The following is a 22,530-nucleotide window of genomic DNA, read 5'->3' as shown; positions in this document are numbered from 1 at the left end:
GACACTAAATTTTGGGAAAAGCCCCTGTTGCTTAACAGAGCCCTTTCAAATTCCAGGCCATCATATGTAGGTTCTCTACCTGTGGGTGAAGTATTGGCCCTTGTGAGAGTTAGTATGGGATATCCCGGAGGACCCAAGGGTTGGAGATGGAGATTCTCCTCAGCCAAGAGAACCAAGTCCTTCTTGACCAGAAGGGAGCTATTAATCTTCCTCAGAACTGATGGAATTAAGGCTATTGGTGGGAATGCATATGCAAGGGGAAAGTGCCAGGGGATCATAAGGGCGTCCAGGGCTATTGGGTTCCCGGAGGGGTCTGTGGAGCAGAATGTTTTCACCTTCCGATTCGTCTTGTTGGCGAATAGGTCTATGTTGGGTTTCCCCCATAGCTTTGTGATCTGATTGAAAACTCCCTGATTTAACTCTCACTCGCCCTGTCTCAGCTGTGTGCGCCTTAGGAAGTCTGCCGTCACATTGTCCGACCCTTTTATGTGTAATGCTGTCAGTGAGCCTAGGTTCCCCTCTGCAAACTGGAAAATTGACTTTGTCACCTCCATAAGGGACCGGGATCTCGTGCCCCCCTGATGATTCAAGTAAGCGACTACTGTGCTGTTGTCCGAGAACACTCTTACGTGGTGGGCCCTGAGGGAGTTTAGAAAATACAGGAGGGCGCGCTTCACCGCTAATAGCTCCTTCATATTCGAGGAGGCTGCCTTTTTCTCCTCTGTCCAGACTCCTTGTGCTATCTGGTTGTCCAAGTGAGCCCCTCACCCCCTGGGGCTTGCATCTGTAGTAAGGATCTGACAGACCAGTATCACCCAAGGGACCCCCCTGGATAGGTTGGATGGTTTCATCCACCACTGTAGTGAGCGAGTTGTTACGGGTGAGATGTCTAACCGCCCTTCTAAATTTCCGTGAAGAGAAATCTCTGCCGCCAATATCTCCCGCTGGAGATCTCTTGTCGGAGCTTGGGCCCACTGGACAGCTGGTAGGCAGGCTGTCATTGAGCTGAGCAGGGACATGGCCTTCCTGAGTGTCATTACTGTATGTGTTATTGCTCCTGCTGCTAACTGCTCTGTGTAGCATTTTCCCTTTCCGGAGACGACACTCTTGCCAGCGGGAATCTATGGTTATGCCCAAATATTCTTGTACTTGGCTCGGAATCAACCGAGACTTCGGCAGATTTAGTAGCCAACCTAGGTTAGACAAAGATTCCATAGTCTGATTCAACTGGTCTCTGCAATGACAGGGGGAGTTGCCTATCACTAGGAAGTCATCCCAAGTATGGAACTATCAGGACGTCCTGCTTTCTCAAGTGAGCCATGACCTCTGCTATGATCTTGGTGAGTACTCTCGGGGCGATAGCCAGCCCGAATGGGAGAGCTTTGAATTGATAATGCTTTATTTCTCCCCCTATGGTGACTGCTATTCTGAGAAATTGGCGGTAGTCCGTGTGTATGGGGACGTGATAGTATGCGTCTTTTAAGTCGAGTACCGTCATGTAGCAAGATGGAAAACAGCATCTTTACTGCGGATTTTGTTTCCATTTTGAATGGATGAATCACCAGGCATTTGTTTAATCTATTCATGTTCACTATCGTCCTGAATGTCCCATCTGGTTTCTTCCGCAGGAATGTAGGGAAATAGATGCCTTCTCCTTTTTCTTGGTGGGGAACCTCCTGCAATACCGATTTCTCCACCAGGATCTGAATCTCCTGCAGCTTGCTCTTCTATCGACTGCCTCTGTGGGGTCACTACGAAAGAGTGTTTGGGTGAGGTGTGAAATTTTAATTTGAGGCCTGTTTATACGATGCTTAGAATCCAGGAACTGCTTGATATCTTTTCCCAGGTTGGGAAGAAGAGGCCCAATCTTCCCCCTACCTGGGAGACACCTTCATTGTGGTTGCTTCTTGTCTGCTGGCTTCCCGAACATGAACCCCTTCCCTTTTGCCTCTTCTATCTTCCCACTTATCCTGGGAGTTTTTAGGTGGCTTCCTCTGGATAAACTTCCTGCTCCGAAAACGTTTGAAGGGAAAATGGGATGGGTTAGGGAAAGACTTCTTTTTATCCCCTGCTTTTTCACGTATATCGACCAGTGTGGGCCCAAAAAGGAATTCACCTTCACAGGGAATGGAGCACAGTTTTGTTTTTGTTTGCAGGTCTCGTGTCCAGCACTTGAGCCATAGAGCCCTTCTAGCTGCATTCGAGAATGAGGCTGCCCTGGCTGTCATTCTGATCCAATCTGCGGTTGCATCCGCTAGAAACGCCGCCGCTCCTCTCATTAACGGGACTGAGTCCAAGATTGCGCCTCTTGGAGTTTTGTCCTTTAGTTGGTCGTCCAACTGATCCAGCCACACCATCAGGGCTCTCGCCGTGCAGGTGGCGGCTATAGCGGGTTTTAGTCCTCCTCTAGCTGCCTCCCAGGCTCCTTTTAGGAATGTATCCGCTTTTTTGTCCATGGGGTCTTTCAGTGTCCCCATGTCCTCAAAGGGCAGAGAATTTTTTTGAGGCTTTTGCTATGGCTACATCCACCTTTGGTGCTTTGTCCCAAAACGAATAGCTTGGCTCCTCAGGGATATTTCCTTTTTGGTGCTAGGAGGCCCTTTTTCTCCGGCCTTTTCCACTCCCTCTGTATAAGCACCTGGATTTCATCGTTCATGGGAAATGACCTCCTCTTCTTCTGCTCTAACCCGCTGAACATGGCATCCTGAATGGTCCTTTTGGGCCTGGTGTCTACTAGTCCCATAGTGGTTCTGATTGCCTTTATTAAATTATCCGTTTATCGGTCGTCCATGACAGCACCACCTGAGAGAGGGGATCCGCCCTTCAGGAACAGGAAACCTACAGATACAAAAGGGCGGCACCTCTCCCACGCATCAGTTGGTTTCCTGTTCCTATAGGACGGGACTTCCTACAGATGGTCCATCATGGAGTCGTCGAGGGATTCCCAGGCCGGCTGACCGACCCAGGTAGCGGGGGGGTCTCCTACCTCGGTCAAGCTCGGGTCCCTGGATGTGCCACGGTGGGGCCGGGTAGGTCTCCACGACAGTGGTTGGAGCAGGCGGAGCAGAGGGTCCGGTGGACAACCGTCTCCATAGGGCCGGCACGAGGTATGTATGACCCCTGGAACCCCTCCTGTTACATCCACCCGGTCTCCGCTTGGTCCTCTCTCTCTCTCTCTCTCTCCGGGGGGCTGGCGGTCGCGCCTGTGCGGCGGGCGCGGGTCGGCGCATGGGGGGCGGCGGGCATTCCGGAGCCGGGGGCGCCGTGCCGGCTCCTTTCCGCGCGCTCCCGCGCTCTTGATCGCGCTGCGGAAGTGACGCAGCGGAAGGGGCGGGGCCGGGAACGCCGAAACCGGAAGTCGGATGCCGGCCGGCATTCCAGGTGGCGCCGCCGCTGCTCGGCGGTCTGGGGCGGCGCGCGGTACCCGGGGAGGGGGGGGGAGGAACGGAGCATGTGGGGGGGGGGGGGGAGTCGCGGGGGGGGAGGACCCGGGGGGGAGGTGCCGCGCCACAGCCCTGCTAATCTGGACACTGATGGGAGGCATTAAAAGACAGGAGGTGACGCTGCTGGGGTGCTTCTGAAGGCCCAGCAATGGATTCGACAGAAGCCCCCACAGAGCAGCAGGACGAGGCGCAGGAGCGCCCAGAGAAACAGGCCACTGTGATTTCACAGGCGAGTGGCCAGCAGAAGAAGAGACGGACGGGCGAACAGAGCCACAGAAGTTCCTCCAGGCTAAAGGACCCTCCTGCCTCCCTCCGTGACCCGGTACCTGCCTCATCTGCATGGGTAAGAGATCTCCGTGAATGTACCCTGATGCAGTGTTTTATTTTTGTTCCTTCGCAGGCAAGGAAAGCTACGGGGAAGCAGAAGCACAGGGAATGTGCCCTCTGTAATTGCCCTTTGCCAGACGGCCACCCTAAAAAGTTGTGTCAGCCATGCGTGCGACAAACGGTAGGGGTTGGATAGGGGTACCCTAGGGGTAGATTGACAGGCCCTTACACTCTTCCCCGTCCATACAGGTGGCGGAAGAAACACCGGACTTCACCACAAGCCTGAGGGAGATAATCAGGACAGAAATGAAGGCCCTATCTAAAAAAGACTCCTCTAAGGGAAGAGATGTTAACCTCTCTGGTTCAGAGTCCTCGGCCGCACCTGGAATCGATATCTCCTCAGATTCCCCGGCCTCCACTTCATCATCTTCAGAGGAAGACTCGAGCCGTTTCTGCTTTCCCTTAGACCAGATGGATAAGTTAGTTAAAGCAGTAAGGTCTACTATGGGGGTAGCAGACACAAAACCGGAACTTTCAGTACAGGATGTGATGTTCGGAGGCCTAGATCCCAGAAAGCGTAGATCCTTCCCGTTGAATGATAAAGTCCAGAACCTAATAAATAGGGAATGGAAAAAGCCTGAAAAAAGAGGTTCCTTGCCACCTGCCTTCAAACGAAGGTACCCGTTTGATGACCCAGTGGTAACCAAATGGGACAAGGCCCCTAAGCTGGACGCGGCAGTGGCCAAAGCCTCCAAAAAATCCTCCATACCTTTCGATGATATGGCCTCCTTAAAAGACCCGCTAGACAAAAAAGCGGATTCTTTTCTGAAAGGAACATGGGAGACGTCAGCGGGTGCATTGAGACCAGCGGTAGCGGCCACATGTACGGCCAGATCCTTGATGGTCTGGCTGGATCAGCTGGATTCCCAGTTGAAAGATGGAACTTCAAGAGCATACATTCGAAAAGCCTTACCAGTTATCCAAAGTGCTGCTGCTTTTCTGGCTGATGCGTCAGCAGATTCTGCGAGGATGGCGGCTAGAACCGCAGGTTTATCCAACGCAGCTCGAAGGGCTCTCTGGTTAAAATGCTGGCCAGGAGACATCCAGGCCAGATCTCGACTCTGTTCCATTCCTTGTGAGGGCGAATACCTGTTTGGGCCCGTCCTGGATGAACTTTTAGAGAAGGCCGGGGACGATAAAAAGAAGTTCCCCAGTCTGCCGAACCCCTCTTTTAGACGCCCCTTTACTAGGAAAGGATATTTCCGTAGGAGGCCGTCCAGGGATCAGGGCAGATGGGACGACAAAAGAAGGAAAGGTACTGGATTCATGTTCGGAGGAGGGGGGCGCCAGGAAGGTCCAGCACGGGACACTAAAAAGCCGCCCCAATGACTAGTTGCTCCGGTAGGGGGGAGACTAGCTGCCTTCTACCCGGCCTGGGCAATAATCTCTAATAGCAACTGGATACTTGGGGTGGTAACTGCGGGCCTACGACTAGAATTCTCTCGGGTTCCCCAAGATCGCTTTAAGGTCACTCCTCTTAGGTCATCCTCATCAGAACAGTCTGCCCTGGAAGCTGAAGTTCGGGATCTTTGCCGTAAAAAGGTCCTAACTACAGTTCCAGTTGAAGAAAGGGGGAAAGGTTTCTACTCCCCTTTGTTCCTGGTCCGCAAGGCAGACAGTTCCTTTAGGACCATAATAAATCTTAAATCCCTCAATGATTTCCTGGTCACACGTCCATTTAAGATGGAAACAATTAATTCAACAATAAAATTACTGTTTCAAAACTGCTTCATGGTGGTGTTAGATTTGAAAGATGCTTACTACCATATACCCATTCATGCAGATCATCAGAGTTTTCTCAGAGTGGCAGTGCAGTTAGATGGGTCAGTTCAACATTTCCAGTATGCGGCCCTCCCCTTTGGGGTAGCAGTCGCTCCCCGTGTGTTTACGAAAGTAGTAGCGGAAGTTATGGCCCATCTACGTGAATCAGACATTTTAGTAGTCCCCTACTTAGATGACTTCTTGATTGTAGGGAAAACGGCTAACCATTGTTTGGAACAGCTACAAAGGGCAATGTCTGCCCTAGAATGGTTAGGATGGCTGCTTAACATTAAAAAATCTCGATTACAGCCGATGAGAATCCAACAATTCTTGGGCCTCATCCTAGATTCCGTAAAACAGGAATGCAGTCTGCCCCTGGAGAAGCTAGTTCGCCTACACTGTCAGGTCCTGAACGCTTCCAAAAACCCAACCATGTCCCTCAGGAAAGCCATGTCCCTTCTAGGTTCACTTTCCTCCTGTATCCCGGCGGTCCAGTGGGCCCAGTTTCATTCAAGAACTCTACAGGGCGAGGTCTTAAGGCATCAAAAAATCCTTGGGGGTTACTTAGAGGGCCAGCTAACCTTGTCCCGAAACACAAGGGAGTCCCTAGAATGGTGGCTAGATGAGAATAATTTATCCAGAGGGGTTCCCTGGGAATATGACATATCCCGCATAATCACCACGGATGCTAGCCCTTCCGGTTGGGGGGCTCATATGGGGGAATTTCTGGTCCAGGGCCTATGGGAGCATCATCAGATAGAGATGTCATCCAACTTGAAAGAATTGACAGCAGTAGAGCTGGCGGCTAAAGAACTGCTTGTGTATCTACAGGGCCATCATGTGCGAGTGTTTTCCGACAATCTGGTCACCGTAGCGTATATCAACCACCAAGGCGGGACCCGTTCCAAATCCCTGATGAATGTAGCAGAACGGCTGTTCCAGCTAGCAGAGCAGCATTTCCTATCATTAACAGCTCTACATATAAAGGGGAAAGACAATACCACGGCAGATTTCCTGAGCCGCAATCTCTTAAGGCAAGGAGAATGGTCCCTAAAAAACTCTATCTTCGACCTGATTGTTCAGAGGTGGGGACTGCCAGAGATAGATCTCTTCGCCACCAGAGAAAACAAGAAAGTAAGACAATTTTGCTCACTAAATCCCAGAGAAGACCCCCTGGCGGTAGACTCCTTGCTGATAAAGTGGGATTTCGGGCTAGCCTACGCCTTCCCTCCCCTATCGCTATTACCTCTAGTGGTGAGGAAAATCGGGAGAGACAGAGCGAAAGTTATAGTGATCGCTCCGTTTTGGCCCAGGAGGGCTTGGTTCTCATGCCTAAGGACCATGTCAGTGTCCGATCCTTGGGTCCTCCCGGAGATCCCGTATCTCCTATCCCAGGGCCCAGTCTTTCATCCTCAGGTGGCTGGCCTACATCTGACGGCGTGGAGTTTGAACGGACACTGCTGAAAGATAAAGGCTTCTCCCCAGACCTGGTTGACACTCTACTTAAAAGTAGAAAGATCACTACTACCAAGATCTATGTCAGAATTTGGAAGAGATTCCTAAAGAACTCTAGAGTAGTCGCTGGGGGTTCGGCTCCTATAAATCAAATCTTAGAATTTCTTCAGAAAGGTCTAGAAATGGGGCTCTCCACTAGTACCCTCAAAGTACAAGCTTCAGCCTTGGGGGCCCTCTTTAGCTGCAACATCGCGGGTAATTACTGGGTCAGTAGATTCATCAAAGCAGCAGGTAGATCCAGGCCAGTGGTGAAGGATAGATTCATGCCTTGGGACTTGAACCTAGTCCTTACGGCCATGACAGAAGCTCCATTCGAACCCATCTCATCAGCCTCTATAAAAAACCTGTCCCTCAAGGTAGCCTTCCTGGTAGCTCTAACCTCAGCTCGTAGAGTAAGCGACATCCAGGCATTATCTAGGCGTCCTCCTTATTTACAGTTTATGGACGATAGGGTAATACTCAGACCTGACCCGGCGTACTTACCGAAAGTAGTTTCTAGCTTTCATAGAACACAGAAAATAGTCCTTCCATCCTTCCTCCCTAATCCAGCTAATGAGAAGGAAGAGAAATTACACACCTTAGATGTTAGAGAATGCCTTAAAGAATATCTGGCGGTTACTGACCCCTGGAAAAGGGAAAATGCCCTATTTATCTCCCATCAGGGTCCCAGGAAAGGCTGTAGAGTGTCAAAAAATACACTAGCTAGGTGGATTAGAGAGGCTATTTCAATTGCATACACCTCAAAGGGCAGACCGGCACCTGCAAACCTGAGGGCGCATTCCACCAGAGCCATGGCGTCCTCGTGGGCCGAGAGATCAGAAGTCTCCATTGACCAGATATGTAAGGCGGCTACTTGGTCCTCTCCGAGCACCTTTTATAATCATTATAGGCTAGACTTGGGTGCTTCCACAGACCTCTCTTTTGGTATAAGGGTACTGCAGGCTGTAGTCCCTCCCTAAATAGTTATTACTCTCTGTAATTCTCTCAGGTGGTGCTGTCATGGACGACCGATAAAGTCTTAGTTACTCACCGGTTAACGGTGTTTTTCGGAGTCCATGACAGCACCCGTATATTCCCTCCCTTTTTGTAGTTTAATTTTGGATATGCACTTCTTTCTCTTATATGTACACTAGTAAGGAATAGTTGTATAAAAAACACTGTGTATAAATTTTGCTATTAACCATTGTGGTCCTCTTGTGCTCTGTAATCCAACTGATGCGTGGGAGAGGTGCCGCCCTTTTGTATCTGTAGGTTTCCTGTTCCTGAAGGGCGGATCCCCTCTCTCAGGTGGTGCTGTCATGGACTCCGAAAAACACCGTTAACCGGTGAGTAACTAAGACTTTCCTCTATAGGGAAACAGCTGCGACCCTCCTCCACAGAGGACGAGGAGTCGGATGACTGGCTATCTGTGCCTGATGAAGAAGATTCGCTCTCCCTATCACTATGCTCTGACTCGGGTTCCTTGTTTTTAGGCTTCTTATGCTTTTTGCCTTTTCCCTGAAGGGATTTGAAGGTGTTCTCTACTTGATGGACAATTAGGGCTCTAAGGTCAGAAGCAAAACCTGGGGATTCCTTGCATATTGTGTGTTCAATGCAGGATTGACAGAGCCTTTTCCCCCACGCCGTGGGGAGCTTCTCTTTACAAAGTGGGCAAATCTTGTGGTTGGCCTTCTGCGTGCACTTCCCCTATAAGAGAAGTAGGACAGGCCCTAATTACAGTATCTACGTTCACGTAGTCCACTTACCCATCAGACCGAAGGACACCGAATCTGAAGTGGGCCCCGGATCTGCTCGAGGCTTGTCTTTTGGGACCTCTGCCCTACCGGACTCTTTGCTGCGTTGGGACTCCGAGCGGATGCTGCTGTCGCTGTGACTGGTCCTTGGCATCCTTCTTGCGGTGCTGCTGCGGTGATTTCCGCAATTGCTGCTGGTGTCATGTGTCAGAGGACATGTCCAGCAGCTGTTGCTCTTCTGGAGGCTCGGTGATCATGGTTCCAGAAACAGGCAGCGCTGTGCCCCCTGCGCGCTTTTAATCAAGTTGGGGGCGTGTTTTTTTTTTTTTTTTTTTGCTCCGGGGTGAGCGGCGCCTGTGCATCTCTAAGCAGAGCCCCTGGCTCCCAGAGATGCTTTGTGCTGCCCATGTCATCTGGTGGCGCCCCTCCCCCCCTGCAGGCACACTGGCCTACTCAGAGATGCCTTGCGCCGTCTGACGTCATTAGGCTGCGCCTCGCCCCGCCCCGTGCATGTGCACTATCGCCGTTCCTGGCTCCCAGGCATGCATTGCGCTGAGGCCGGCGGCGTCCCCTTAGGCTGCCAGCACGCGTGGGAATCCTGGTGCCCGCTGGCGCTCTCCCACCCCGATGCCTGCTCTGGCCCAGGGCCGCCTCGGACACACATGGAGGACGCTGTCCCCCGGGAGAGGCGGTCTTCTGGAAGCGCTTCTGCCGCCTCTCCCTCCCCGCACACCCTGGACGCCCCTTGACCCCAGCGGTGGCGCCTCGGGGAACTGTCCCAGCTAGGTCAGGGGGCTCCCGCTGTCATCCTCCAGATTGGTTGGCCCCGGCATCTGATTGTAAGTCTGTAGGTTCCCTATGGGGACAGGAAACCAACTCATGCGGGAGAGAGGGTACCGCCTTTTTATCTGTAGGTTTCCTGTCCCCGTGGGGCAGATCCCCTCTCCGTGGTGCTATCATGGGGGAAAGAGAGAACCTGCATCTCAATAGTTGGCACGGTAACAGAGGAGGAGGAAGAAGCAGCAGATGCGATTGATTGGGCGGCTGATGGTTGTTGAGGTCCACTGGTCTGAATTTTTATGCAGTGGAATTCCCATGGTAAAGCATGTTGATTGCGCATGTGAAGGTTCATACATGTAGTAGTCAAATTATTTCACTTTTTACCTCGACAGTTTTTTTTTGCAAAGTTGGCAGATTACGTGAGTTGGCTCATCCTTTGCAGTGTCAAAAAAGGCCCAGTCTAGGCAACCCTTGACACCCCTGCAAGCTCCAGACCTGCGGACGCTGCTAGTCAGAGGCACAGTTGTGGCTGAGGATGCATCACTCTTCATAGCTGCATCACTATGTGTCTGTGATGGATGGCACAACATAACGTCATTGTCTTCCTCCTCAGATGACCTACTCAGCTGTGTGCCTCTACGTTCACACCTACTGAGATCTAACACATCATCCTCTGTGTTATCACATTCCTCGCCATTGGAGTCACCCTCCTCCTTTTCTTGCCCTGACAGCACAGTACAGTCTGCGTGAGCCTCAGATATCTGTCTCATCAGGATCACCTCCCCCCCAGGGTTTAACATATGATGACGAGGGTCAGGATGCTGTTTGGATCGTACTTCGTCCTGCCTCCGATCCAAGCTAAAAAAAATTTTGGTCAGAGGTGCAGATCTTGTCCTCCTGACTCTGCGGAGCTTTTGAGTAAACTTTGGATAGTTGGGATGTGGGGGGAAGCAAGGGGAATTTTGGTGCCAACTCTGTGGACTGTACTGGGTGTGATGTTGAGGTGGAGGAAGAGGAGGAGAGGCCACTTGAAGCTGCACTTGCATCCACTCAAGTACATGCTCTTTCTGGGCATAATCGACTAGGCGTACTGCCTTGTATCTGCCAAAGAAAGGTAGTGGTTTATCCTGTCCAGTAACATAAGTTGTCAGTTGTCTTTGCATAAGACATGACGTTGCTTCACTAGTGCGTTCACAAACATCACCACCTACCCCAAGTACACCTTGAACACCAAGACTAATTCCCGTTTCACCACAGCCTCGCTTTTTCCAAGTCGTGTTGCTCAGTGTGGTAGGAGCACAGTATTAACAAAAAATTAGATTTTAAACTCTGCACCACCTCTGCAAACAGCTGAATTTCAACGACCGTAAATTCAAAGTTGAAATATGCCATGCCGTATCGTGTTAGTTACCGAAAAGATAATTGAGTGTGGGCGAGGCCTGTATGACAAAGAAATTATGCTGCAAACAATTTTAAAGTCAGGTCCCCTACTGTATGACACTAGGAACAAAAGAATTTTTTGTGGCCTATGGATCAGGCCTCTATATAACACACTAGATGCTACAAGCTATTCTAAAGTAGTCCCGAATGAAACCCGACCCCCATGCAAGTCAATGGGAAATAAGTTGACATTGAGCGGATGACATTCATTCACTCAATGCCGACTTTTATTCCCCATTTACTTGCTTTGTTGTCGGGTTTCGGACGAAACTCCGACGTTTTTTTGCCCTAGTCGGACCAGTTTCATCCGACTCAAATTTTGTTTCATTCGGGTTTCACAAAACCCGATCCGACCAAAGTCGCTCAACTCTACTCTAAACGTTCCGCAAATCGAACCAAACTGAACCTTAAAAGGTTCGCTCATCTCTAATTATAACTAATTATAACTGCATTTCTCAAGATCTATACCGCAGCTATGAGGCATACAGGTAAGACTGGTTTAACCCCTTAATCCCCATGGGTGGTTTGCATGTTAATGACCGGGCTAATATTTACAATACTGACCACTGTCCTTTTATGAGGTAATAACTCTGGAACGCTTCCATGGATCCTGGTGATTCTAACACTGTTTTCTCGTGACATATTGTACTTCATGTTAGTGGTAAAATTTAATTCATATAACTTGCGTTTATTCGTGAAAAAAGCAGAAATTTGGTGAAAATTTTTAAAACTTCGCAATTTTCCAACTTTGAATTTTTATGCCCTTAAATCACAGAGATGTGGCACACAAAAAACTTGATAAATAACATTTCCCACATGTTTACTTTATATCAGCACAATTTGGGAACCAAATTTTTTTTTTGTTAGGAAGTTATAAGGGTTAAAAGTTGACCAGCGATTTCTCATTTTTACCACACCATTTTATTTTTAGGAACCACATCACGTTTGAAGTCACTTTGAGGGGTCTGTATGATAGAAAATACCCCAAAGTGACACCATTCTAAAAACTGCACCCCTCAAGATGCTCAAAACCACATTCAAGAAGTTTATTAACCCTTCAGGTGCTTCACAGGAATTTTTTGAATGTTTAAAAAAAAAAAAAAAAACATTTAACTTATTTTCACAAAAATTAATTCAGGTCCAATTTTTTTATTTTACCAAGGGTAACAGGAGAAATTGGACTGCAAAAGTTATTTTGCAATTTGTCCTGAGTACGCTAATAATTGATGTGGGGGGAACCACTGTTTCGGCGCATGGCAGAGCTCAGAAGGGAAGGAGCGTCGTTTGACTTTTTCAGCGCAAAATTGGCTGGAATTTAGATCTGACGCCATGTCACTTTTGGAGAGCCCCTGATGTGCCAAAACAGTGGAAACTCCCCACAAATGACACCATTTTGGAAACTAGACCCCCCAAGGAACTTATCTAGATGTGTGGTGAGAACTTTGAACCCCCAAGGGCTTCACAGAAGTTTATAACGTACAGCCATACAATTAAAAAATCATATTTTTTCCACAAAAATGATCTTTTCACCTCCAATTTTTATTTTCCCAAGGGTAACCGAACCTAAAAGTTATTGTGCAATTTGTCCTGAGTACGCTGATACCCCATATGTGGGGGTAAACGACTATTTGGGCGCATTGGAAGAGCTCGGAAGGGAAGTAGCGCCATTTGACTTTTTTGGCTGGATTTGAGATCGGACGCCATGTTGCGTTAGGAAAGCCCCTGATGTGCCAAAACAGTAGAAACCTCCCACGAATGACCCCATTTTGGAAGCTAGACCCCCCCCAAGGAACTTATCTAGATGTGTGGTGAGAACTTTGAACCCCCAAGTGCTTCACAGAAGTTTGACGCCCGAGCGTGAAAATAAAAAAAATCATTTTTTCCACAAACATGATTTTTTTTAGTCCCCAATTTTTTTCATTTTCCCAAGGGTAAGAGGAGAAATTGGACCCCAAAAGTTGTTGTTCAATTTGTCCTGAGTACGCTGATATCCGTATGGGCATACGTCGGGGCTCGGAAGGGAAGTAGTGACGTTTTTGAATGCAGACTTTGATGGAATGGTCTGCAGGTGTCATGTTGCCTTTGAAGAGCCCCTGATGTGCCTAAACTGTGGAAACCCCCCCCACATGTGACCACATTTTGGAAACGACCCCCCAAGGAACTTTTCTAGATGTGTGGTGAGTACTTTGAACCCCCAAGTGCTTCACAGAAGTTTATAACGTAGAGCCATAAAATAAAAAATCATATTTTTTCCACAAAAATATTTTTGCCCCAAATTTTTTATTTTCCCAGTGGTAAAAGGAGAAATCGGACCCCAAAATTTTTTGTGCAATTTGTCCTGAGTAGGCTGATACCCCATATGTGGGGGTAAACCACTGTTTAGGCGCATGGCAGCCCTTGGAAGGGAAGTTTCCAGGACATTTTTTTGATCGTTGGTCTCCCGCACGGTGCTTAGAAACCCGCTGTTTACCTTGGATACCAGCTCCCATTGTCTGCTTACAGCGCTGGGAGCTGGCTGATCGATGGTCTCCCAACGATCAAAAAAATGTCCTGGACATTACTAAACAATCAGCGATACCCGGCAGGGGGGGCCGGTCGCTGATACGTGTCACACACAGCGAGATCACTGGTGAGATTGCTGTTGCGTCACAAAACTTGTGACTCAGCAGCGATCTCGCTAGCGATCTCCCTGTGTGTGATGGGGGCTTAAGCCAGAACCTGGCAAGAACTACTCTCAACTAAGTAAGTAGAAATAACACTCAGTCATTTTTTTTTTTTTTTTTTTCTTTTTTTTTTTTTTTTTTAACTCCACCCCGAAGCCTGTTTTCACCAGGCCAATTTTTTTCAGTTCTGACCACTGTCACTTTACAAAGTAATAACTATGGAACTCTTCAATGGATCTCACTGATTCTGAAATAGTTTTTTCATGCTATATTGTACTTCATGATAGTGGTAAAATTTCTTTAATATGGTTTACGTTTATTTGTGAAAAGATCGGAAACTGCAATTTTCAAACTTTTAATTTTCCCTGAAATCAGAGAGTCTTCTCACACAAAAAAGTTAAATAACATTTCCGATAACAAAAACTTGATTCCGGCTCACCTAGTTGCTCTATGCTCATCCACCTGAGGCTCAGACACCGGCCTCACCCTGGCCTCCCATCAAGGATAATAGAAAAAATTGAAGTCTGGCTCAACAGGCTGGATTTTTCTTTTCTTTTTAAAAAGAAAATATAGTGCATACAAAAGAGAATTTTCATGGTTGACATGACCCAGTCGACACATTTCAACTGCACTAAGCAGTTTTACTCATGACTAATGGTCAAATAACATGCAGTCATTCATATTTTTTTTTCCAAAGTATAACACAGATGTTCTTAATTCACTTAAAGGGAATCTGTCACCCCATTTTTCAGCTGCTGGCACCGCCATCAGGGGCTTATCTACAGCATTTTGTAATGCTGTAGATAAGCCCCCAATGTAACCTGAAAGATAAGAAAAATGAGTTATATTATACTCCCTCAGGGGCGGTTGGGTACGGTTTTGGTCCGATTGGTGTGGCGGTCTGGTCCGACGCCTCCCATCTTCTAACGGTGACGTCCTCTTCTTTGCTGCCTGTCGTGGAGAGGTCCAGCACCTGCGCACTGCAGTTTTCTGCTCTGCCCTCAACATGGCAGAGCAGTGCATCTGCGCAGGAGCCACAACAGGCAGCAAAGAGGACTTCACCATTAGAAGATGGGAGGCGCCAGATTGCAACACCCATCGGACCAAGACTGGACTTTTGAACACAGAATTGGCGGGAGTTGAGATCAGATGCCATGTTGCATTTGGAGAGCCCCTGATGTGCCCAAACAGTGGAAACCCCCCAATTCTAACTTCAACCCTAACCCCAACACACCCCTAACCCTAATCTTAGCCCTAACCCTAATCCTAAGGGTGTGTGCACACGTTGTGTATTCTGCTGCGGATGCAAAGCAGATTTGGCCCTGCATATCCGCAGTAGTTTCTGCTGCATTGTACAGTATCTTTATATTCAATGGCAAATGAAAAACGCAGTGCACATGCTGTGGATTTTTCCGCACGGATTTGCTGCGGTTTTAAATCGCAGCATCTCACTTTGTGCGGAATCCGCAGCGGTTTGGCACTTGCGCCATCACCAGGTGTCAAAACACTGGGGAAAACCGCAGGCTAATCTGTACTAAATCTGCAGGTAAAATGCAGGTCATTTGACCTGCGGATTTAGCCAAATCTGCGCGGAAAAATCCGCAGCAGAATCCACATGTGCACACACCGCCTTACCCTAACTCTAACCCTAGCCCTAACCCTAAGCCTAATAGGAAAGTGGAAATAAATACATTTTATTTTAGTTTTATTATTTTTCCTGTTGTGAATTCGCTTTCTGGCCTCCCTCTTGTTATTACTGAAAGTAATGGAGCTGGTCAAATTGACAGAGGGGTTACGAGTTCTCTTTCTGGGCTCCCTCTGGTGGTTACTGAAGGTAATGGAGCTGATCAGATTAACAGTGGCTTGCCACCTGATAATGAGGACGACGATTGGAGATCTGGGGTTTCAGATTGGGATTTAAGACAGCCGACTCCCTCTATCCCTGCTGGTGATTTTCTTCCTGCCTCCTGAGGTCTTTGTTTCCAGCTCAGTCCCTGCATGTTCAGCTAAGTGTTCATTTGCTATTTTGTTTACTTTTGATCTGGTTTTATCTATCTAAGTTTTGCGTGGGTCAGCTGGCTCCGGCAGGAGCTGTGCTGAATCACCGTCCATATGTTACTGCTTGTGCCAGTTTGTTTTTGTCCCTTATTAGATTGGCCTCTTTTTGCTCTGCTTTCAGAATATACCAGAGTGCTAATATAGTGGGCGAAGTTGTGCGACTTCAGTATTTTTTGCATCAGACGTGTTGGACATTTTGCAGGGTTTTTTGCGTGATTGCAGACAGTCTTTCCTTTCCTGTCCTGTCTAGTCAGTGTGGGCCCATCATTTGTTCAGTCCATTTTCCTGCCTGCGTTTGTGTTTTCATCATGTCTCACCAACAATATATGCTTGGGGGCTATCTATTCCTTTGGGGTCTGCTCTGGGGCAGTTTAGATTTCCCCTTTCTTGCTTTAGGCTTAGTTAGCTCTCCGGCTGTGCCGAGGCGTCTAGGATCATCGTAGGCATGCTCCACGGCTACTGCTAGTTGTGTGGATAGGATCAGGGGTCTGCAATCCGCTTAGTTACCAACCTCTCTGGTTTTCAGTGGCTTAGCCTGGGCCTGCTAGCCTCCTCGGTGACCTAATCAACATTTTCCCTAGATAAGGGGGTGATAAAGGGGGAGGTTTGATTTACTATTTATAGCGGGTTTTTATGTTTGGCAGCTGTTATACGCTAAAAGACGCTTTTTATTGTAAAAAAAAAAGTTTTTGCATCACCACATTTTGAGAGCTATAATTTTTCCATATTTTGTCCCACAGAGTCATGTGAGGGCTTATTTTTTGCGGGACGAGTTGACTTTTTTTTATTGGTACCATTTTCGTGCATGTGACATTTTTTTGATCACTTTTTATTCCGAATTTTGAGACTCAGAATGAACAAAAACCAGCATTTCGTGAGTTCCTTTTGGGGGATTCGTTTACACCGGTCCGTGTGTGGTAAAATTGATTAAGCGGTTTTATTCTTTGGGTCAGTAGGATTACAGCGATACCTCATTTATATCCTTTTTTTGGTGTTTTGGTGCTTTTATACAATAAAACAATTTTATATGAAGAATAATTATTTTTGCATCGCTTTATTCTGCGAGCTATAACTTTTCTTTTAGCTGATGACGCTGTATAGTGGCTCGTTTTTTTAGGACAAGATGACGTTTTCAGCGGTACCATGTTTATATTCGTCTTTTTGATTGCACGTTATTGCACTTTTTGTTCGGCGGTATGATAAAGCATTGTTTTTTTGCTTCGTTTTTTATTTTAAAGGGGTTAACTAAAGGGGTTAACTAGTAGGACAGCTTTATAGGGTGGGTCGTTATGGATGCGACGATGCTATATATGTGCATTGTTATCGTTTTTTTTTTTACTTACAAAAAAGATTTATTGGGGATTTTTTTTATTTTTTATATTTATTAGGGGATTTTTTATAAATTAATTTTCACTTGTTTTTTTTTTTTACTTTATTATATTGTCCCAGGTGGGGACACCACTATAAGGTGTCAGATCGCTGATCTGACAGTTTGAACAGCACTCTGTCAGATCAACGATCTGACAGGCCCTGCTGCAGGCTTCCTCGTGCCTGCTCTCAGCAGGCACTGAGGAAGCTGCCTCTCTGCAGGCCCCCGTGGCCATATTGGATCCGGAGGCCTGCAGAGAGGTGACCCTTGGAGCGACGCAGCACATCGTGTCGCTCCGAGGGTCGCAGGGAAGCGCGCTTCTCTCCTATGCCCCGGTACACTGCGATCATGTTTGATCACGGTGTGCCAGGGGTTAATGTGCCGGGTGTCAGCTGTGATAAATGTTGTACTGTAGTTGTATTAACTCTGCTTATTGTTATATGCAACTGAAGAGTTTAAAATTTATGTCTTATAGGGGCTGATTTTTTAACAAAATCGGGAAAGCAGGATGCAGTTGGTAAGTAAACAATGCTAATCATAATAGGAAGTGAAAGTATTTTAATTTTTTTGTCAAGAAAAACACATAAAATATATAGAACATTCCTCTTTCATTCAGGGTTTTATTGACAGGGGACTTGTGGGGCATGTACCAGCAGTGCTATGCATTCAGTCTGCACTGCTATTAGTGGAGTACGAATACATGACTAGAACAGCAGACTGAACATTTGCACACATGTCAAAGAGTTTTGTTAAGACTTGCTAGTTTATTCCAAAAATGACTTCAGCACTGTTAGGACAGTAAGGCAAAATAAAATCACATCTAGCATTTACTAGTTTTTTGGAAAGGCACAACCTTTAAAAAACTTTTGTCATATATGTTTTAAACAGTTACACTATATTTATTTTGATAAGAACTGAGCTGCCGCCCCTGAGAACGACTATTACATAATGTACGGAGTTGTGCTGTTCCATCTCAGTATTGTTAATATCCGGATGCAACCAGAGCTTCAAACAGGATAGGTCATCAATATCCCTTGCCTGGAAAAACATCTTAACCTCTTCCCAAATTTTGGCGTAGGAAAGTTTTCCAACAATATACCATACTGGTAATGACAGCTGAGCTCCTGTAGCAATAGCCAGGGTTGGTGCCAGCAAAGATCTTTGCTGTTTAGCTCTATAGATGCCACTCTCAATAGCGACCGTGACATCCTCATGGTTGTGAGAAGGTGGGGACTCTATCAATCTTCTCCCCCAAGAGACATTCACTGGGTGCTGATAGTTGTCATGGTAGCCTTAGGTCAAAGAATGATCTTTGAGTCTGACAGGTACAGTGGCCTGTTAGGCTCTGTCTAATGCCTTGCAATATACAGTATACAGTAAGTATTGCAGGAATCAGACAAGTGAATGCTAAAATCTTTTAGAAGGACTAAGTAAAAAAAGTAAAGAAAAAATGTAAGAATATAAAAAAATCCCACAAAATAAAGAATGGAAAAATGCTCCTTCAATAAAAACACATTTTAAAAAAACAAAATTATACGGCGAAAAGAACACATGTATTTTATTTCCCAATACAATTTTATCTCATCCCACAAAAACACACCTTTACACAACTCTTTCAAACAAAAAATATAAAAGTTATAGCTCTCAATTTGTGGCAAAGCAAAAATGTATTTTTGGAAAAAATAAAGCATTTACGGTATTTGTTTATAAAAATAGCAAAACACTAGAAACTTAGATAAATTTGATATTGCCGGGATCATGCTGACCTGTAGAAGAAAGTTGTTTTCATCACTTATACCACACAGTGTCGCATGACCTTAAAAAGGCAGTTCATGCTTAGAAACGCTCCAATCTGGCTGAATTACAACAATTCTGCAAAGATTAGTGGGCCAAAATTCCTCCAGATCATTGTAAAAGACTCATTGCCTGTAAAAGACTCATTGCCTGTTATTGCTGCTAAGGGTGGTCCAAGAAGTTATTAGGTTTAGGGGGAAATCAATTTTTTACACACAAAGCCCTGTAGGTTTTTCAATTAAACTGCATTTTGTGTTTACTTGTGTTATCTTTGTCTAATATTTAAATTTGTTTGGTGATTTGAAACATTTAAACTGAATCTGTCAGCAGGATTAGTAACCTACAGATAGTGTCAGATTGGTGTCGTTATACTGATTAAAATGATACCTTGGTTGATGATATCCGTCCTGTGGTTGTTGCTTAATCTTTATTTGCAGTTTTCCTTCTGTGTCCTGCCCTCTATTTTACATACGACATAGAATATTGTTTGGAAAAAAAATTAACACTCATCAGGCAGGTGCTGGTAGTCACGCCTGTGCTGTAGCATGATACAGTACAATGGATAACATGCATGTACTTATTTGATTTTGTCATATAATTTTGATGGTAAAAAAGAAAACATCTTTATCAAAACACTGACACCATTTTGATAAAGAAAAAAAAGATGGCGCTGATGGCACATGAGCAGTAGCATTTATTGGCGATCACATAGTTACTACTGCGTAGATGCCGCCAGCGCCATCTTGTTGGAGCCAATATTTTTTCTCTAGTAAATGGTGCCACATGAATTAAAACACTATCTTTATCCTGTTCATTTAGACACTGTTCACATGTTCAGGTTTTAAATACATTAGATAGGGACTGCTTCAATAGGGTTACCTTGACGCGGTGAAGCAGCTTGATATACATTATTTTGCAAAAAAATGTATCGACTAAATACCCTGTATTTGTTATCTTTTCATCCGCACTTGCTGACTACTGTTATGTTTTACTGCAGGATATTTATGCACGATTGTCATTCTGTGCTCTCTGTTTGTGTTTGAGTCAGTGGGTGGTATGAACAGTGTCCTACCGACTTGTTCATATTTGTGCATGTCACATGTTTTTAATCCAGTTTTTTCCGTGCCTATGCATGATTTGAGACCCCACCCCTCTCGTGTGACATGCACATAAAGAGCTGGCTTACACCACGTGCCCATGCTAGGAAGCGGCCTATCTTCATCCTGTTCATTTAGACACTGTTCACATGTTCAGGTTTTAAATACATTAGATGGGGACTGCTTCAATAGGGTTACCTTGACGCAGTGAAGCAGCTTGATATACTTTTTTTTGCAAAAAAAGTGTCGACTAAATTCCCTGTATTTGTTATCTTTTCATCAGCACTTGCTGACTACTGTTATGTTTTGCTGCAGGATATTTCTGCACAATTGTCATTCTGTGCTCTTTGTTTGTGTAATGGTGCCGCATGGCAGAGCCTGCGCAGTAGCATCTATCACATTCCGAATGATGATACCGTGCTGGCGCCATTTTAATTAAGATTATTTTATTTTTTTCCCATCAAAATTATGACAAAATCAAATAAATTCATACAGTATTATTCATCACATCATGCTACAGTGCCTGTGCCTGCCTGATGAATGTTAATTTTTTTTTTCAAACCATATTCTATGCAGTCATAAGCCCAGAAGAATGAATATGTAAGCAGAGCATCACATAAAGCCCACAGGCCCGTCCCGAAGCACAAGAATGTCATTAACTGAAAACTGCAAATAAAGATTAAGCGACAACTACAAGACAGATTTCATCAACCAAGGTATCATTCTAATAAGTATAACAGCGCCAGCCTGAAACTGTCCATAGTTTACTGAGTGCAATCATGCTGATGAGTTCACTTTAAGTGTGACAAATCTGCAAAAGAAAAGGAAATCAGGGAGGTGGCAAACACTTTCACACAACTATATGTGCAACTTTTACTCTGCAACACAAACTGCTTGCTTGATTCTAAAAAGCACCCATGAAATAGTCACTACGCTCAGAAATAAATTCCTAGGGAGGTGTTACTTCCAAAATAGGGTCAACTTTTAGGAAACATCTGCTGTTCTGGCACCTTCAGGGCTCCCCAAAAGTTACCCACAAACTATTCCTAGAAAATTTACACTACAAAAGTCAAATAGCACTCCTTTCTTCTAAAACTTGCATGTCTAAACTGTTGTTTCTGACTACATATGGGGTATTGTCGCGTTTACAAGAAGTTAACAAACGTAGGGTCCATTTTCACCTATTACCACTTTTGAAAATGAAAAATCTAGGGCTGAAACATTATAATGGTAAAAATGTATTTTTATCCTCACGGCCTAATACATAAAATTCTGTGTAACACCTATGGTGTCATTATGCTTACTACACCCCTAGATGAATTCATTTACGGGTGTAGTTTGCTAAATCTGGTCACTTTTGATAGTCTCTGCTGTTTTGGCATGTCATGGACTCTGAAAATCTAACACGGCATGTGCAAATCTTCATCTTACTCCAAAATGGCGCTTCTTCTCTCTTGACACATGCAGTGTATCCAAAGAGTACAGTAGTTTACATCCACAAATGGGTTATTGGCGTAATCAGGAGAAATTGTGTTACACAAATTGTGTAACACAATTTTCTCCTTATTATGGGGTCCATTTTTCTTTAACGTCTTCTGAAAATACAAAATTGTATTGAAAAGAATAGCATTTTTCTCCTTCGCCTCATTGGGGGACACAGATACTGTGGGGTCTATGCTTCTGCCGCTAGGAGGCTGACACTAAGTGAAAAAAAGAGGTTAGCTCCTCCTCCGTCCTATACACCCTCGCCACTATTGCGGGCAGAACTCAGTTTTTTGCTTAGCGTCCATGGAGGCACACACGTCTGGTTTTGCTCCAGACTTTTTCTTTTATTTTTACTATGAAGATGAGACCGGGGCAACGGATCCTATTGAAAGGGTCCGATTTCCCCAAACCATCAACGGGCGAGCACACGTTGAGTATCGTCTCCGCGTATCCTTTCCCGCACCGTGGGACATATCTGGGTCTTTTTCCCCAGACTTCTATTTTTTCTTTTTTATTTTATGAAGATAAGACAGGGGCAACGCATCCTATTGAAAGGATCCGATTTCCCCAAACCATCAACGGGCGAGCACGTGCAAGTATCCCTCCACCCCTCCACGCATCTTCTCCCGCGACGTGGGACATAATGCCGGATTTAGCCCTGTCCACCCCTAGGTATTGAAACCATGGGCTTGCACAGAGGCACAAGACTAGTCTGTGCAGCCCCCACTGCTCCACCAACGCTAGACGGCGGTGCTGCGTGGCGGCGGACGGTCCCTCTCCTCGCCCCTGCAGGGGGGACGGAGCTAGGGTGCCTGCACAGTCCAGAAAATTACCCCATCCCCTCTACCTGGTGTGCTGGATCTGTAGCAGAGGTTATCGCAGGTATGGAGGGCTGGGGAGGGCCCTGCAGCAGCGTTCCGGGAGCTCCATTGAGAAGGCTCCAGGCGGAAGGTGGTGCTCACCTAGTCTAGCATTTCCTAGACGAGCCCCTTGACCTCCCCCAGG

The 22,530-nt window shown here is 46.1% G+C and overlaps 1 protein-coding gene across 10 annotated transcripts in view; it reads left to right on the top strand.

The window, feature by feature from the left end:
• The window catches only part of CUNH18orf63 (chromosome unknown C18orf63 homolog), a 321,901-nt gene that overhangs the window by 126,116 nt on the left and 173,255 nt on the right, over window positions 1–22,530 (top strand). For all 10 annotated transcript variants that reach the window (XM_073589993.1, XM_073589985.1, XM_073589984.1 and 7 more), the window contains one exon: window positions 17,625–17,666. In XM_073589993.1, coding sequence (XP_073446094.1) covers window positions 17,625–17,666 — 42 coding nt within the window. The remainder of the gene's footprint in view (window positions 1–17,624; window positions 17,667–22,530) is intronic.

Source organism: Dendrobates tinctorius, unplaced genomic scaffold (genome assembly GCF_039654945.1).
Source record: "Dendrobates tinctorius isolate UK_male_01 unplaced genomic scaffold, ASM3965494v1 ptg000115l, whole genome shotgun sequence".
In the NCBI taxonomy this organism is placed as follows: domain Eukaryota; kingdom Metazoa; phylum Chordata; class Amphibia; order Anura; family Dendrobatidae; genus Dendrobates; species Dendrobates tinctorius.
This window is presented reverse-complemented; position numbering and strand designations above follow the sequence as displayed.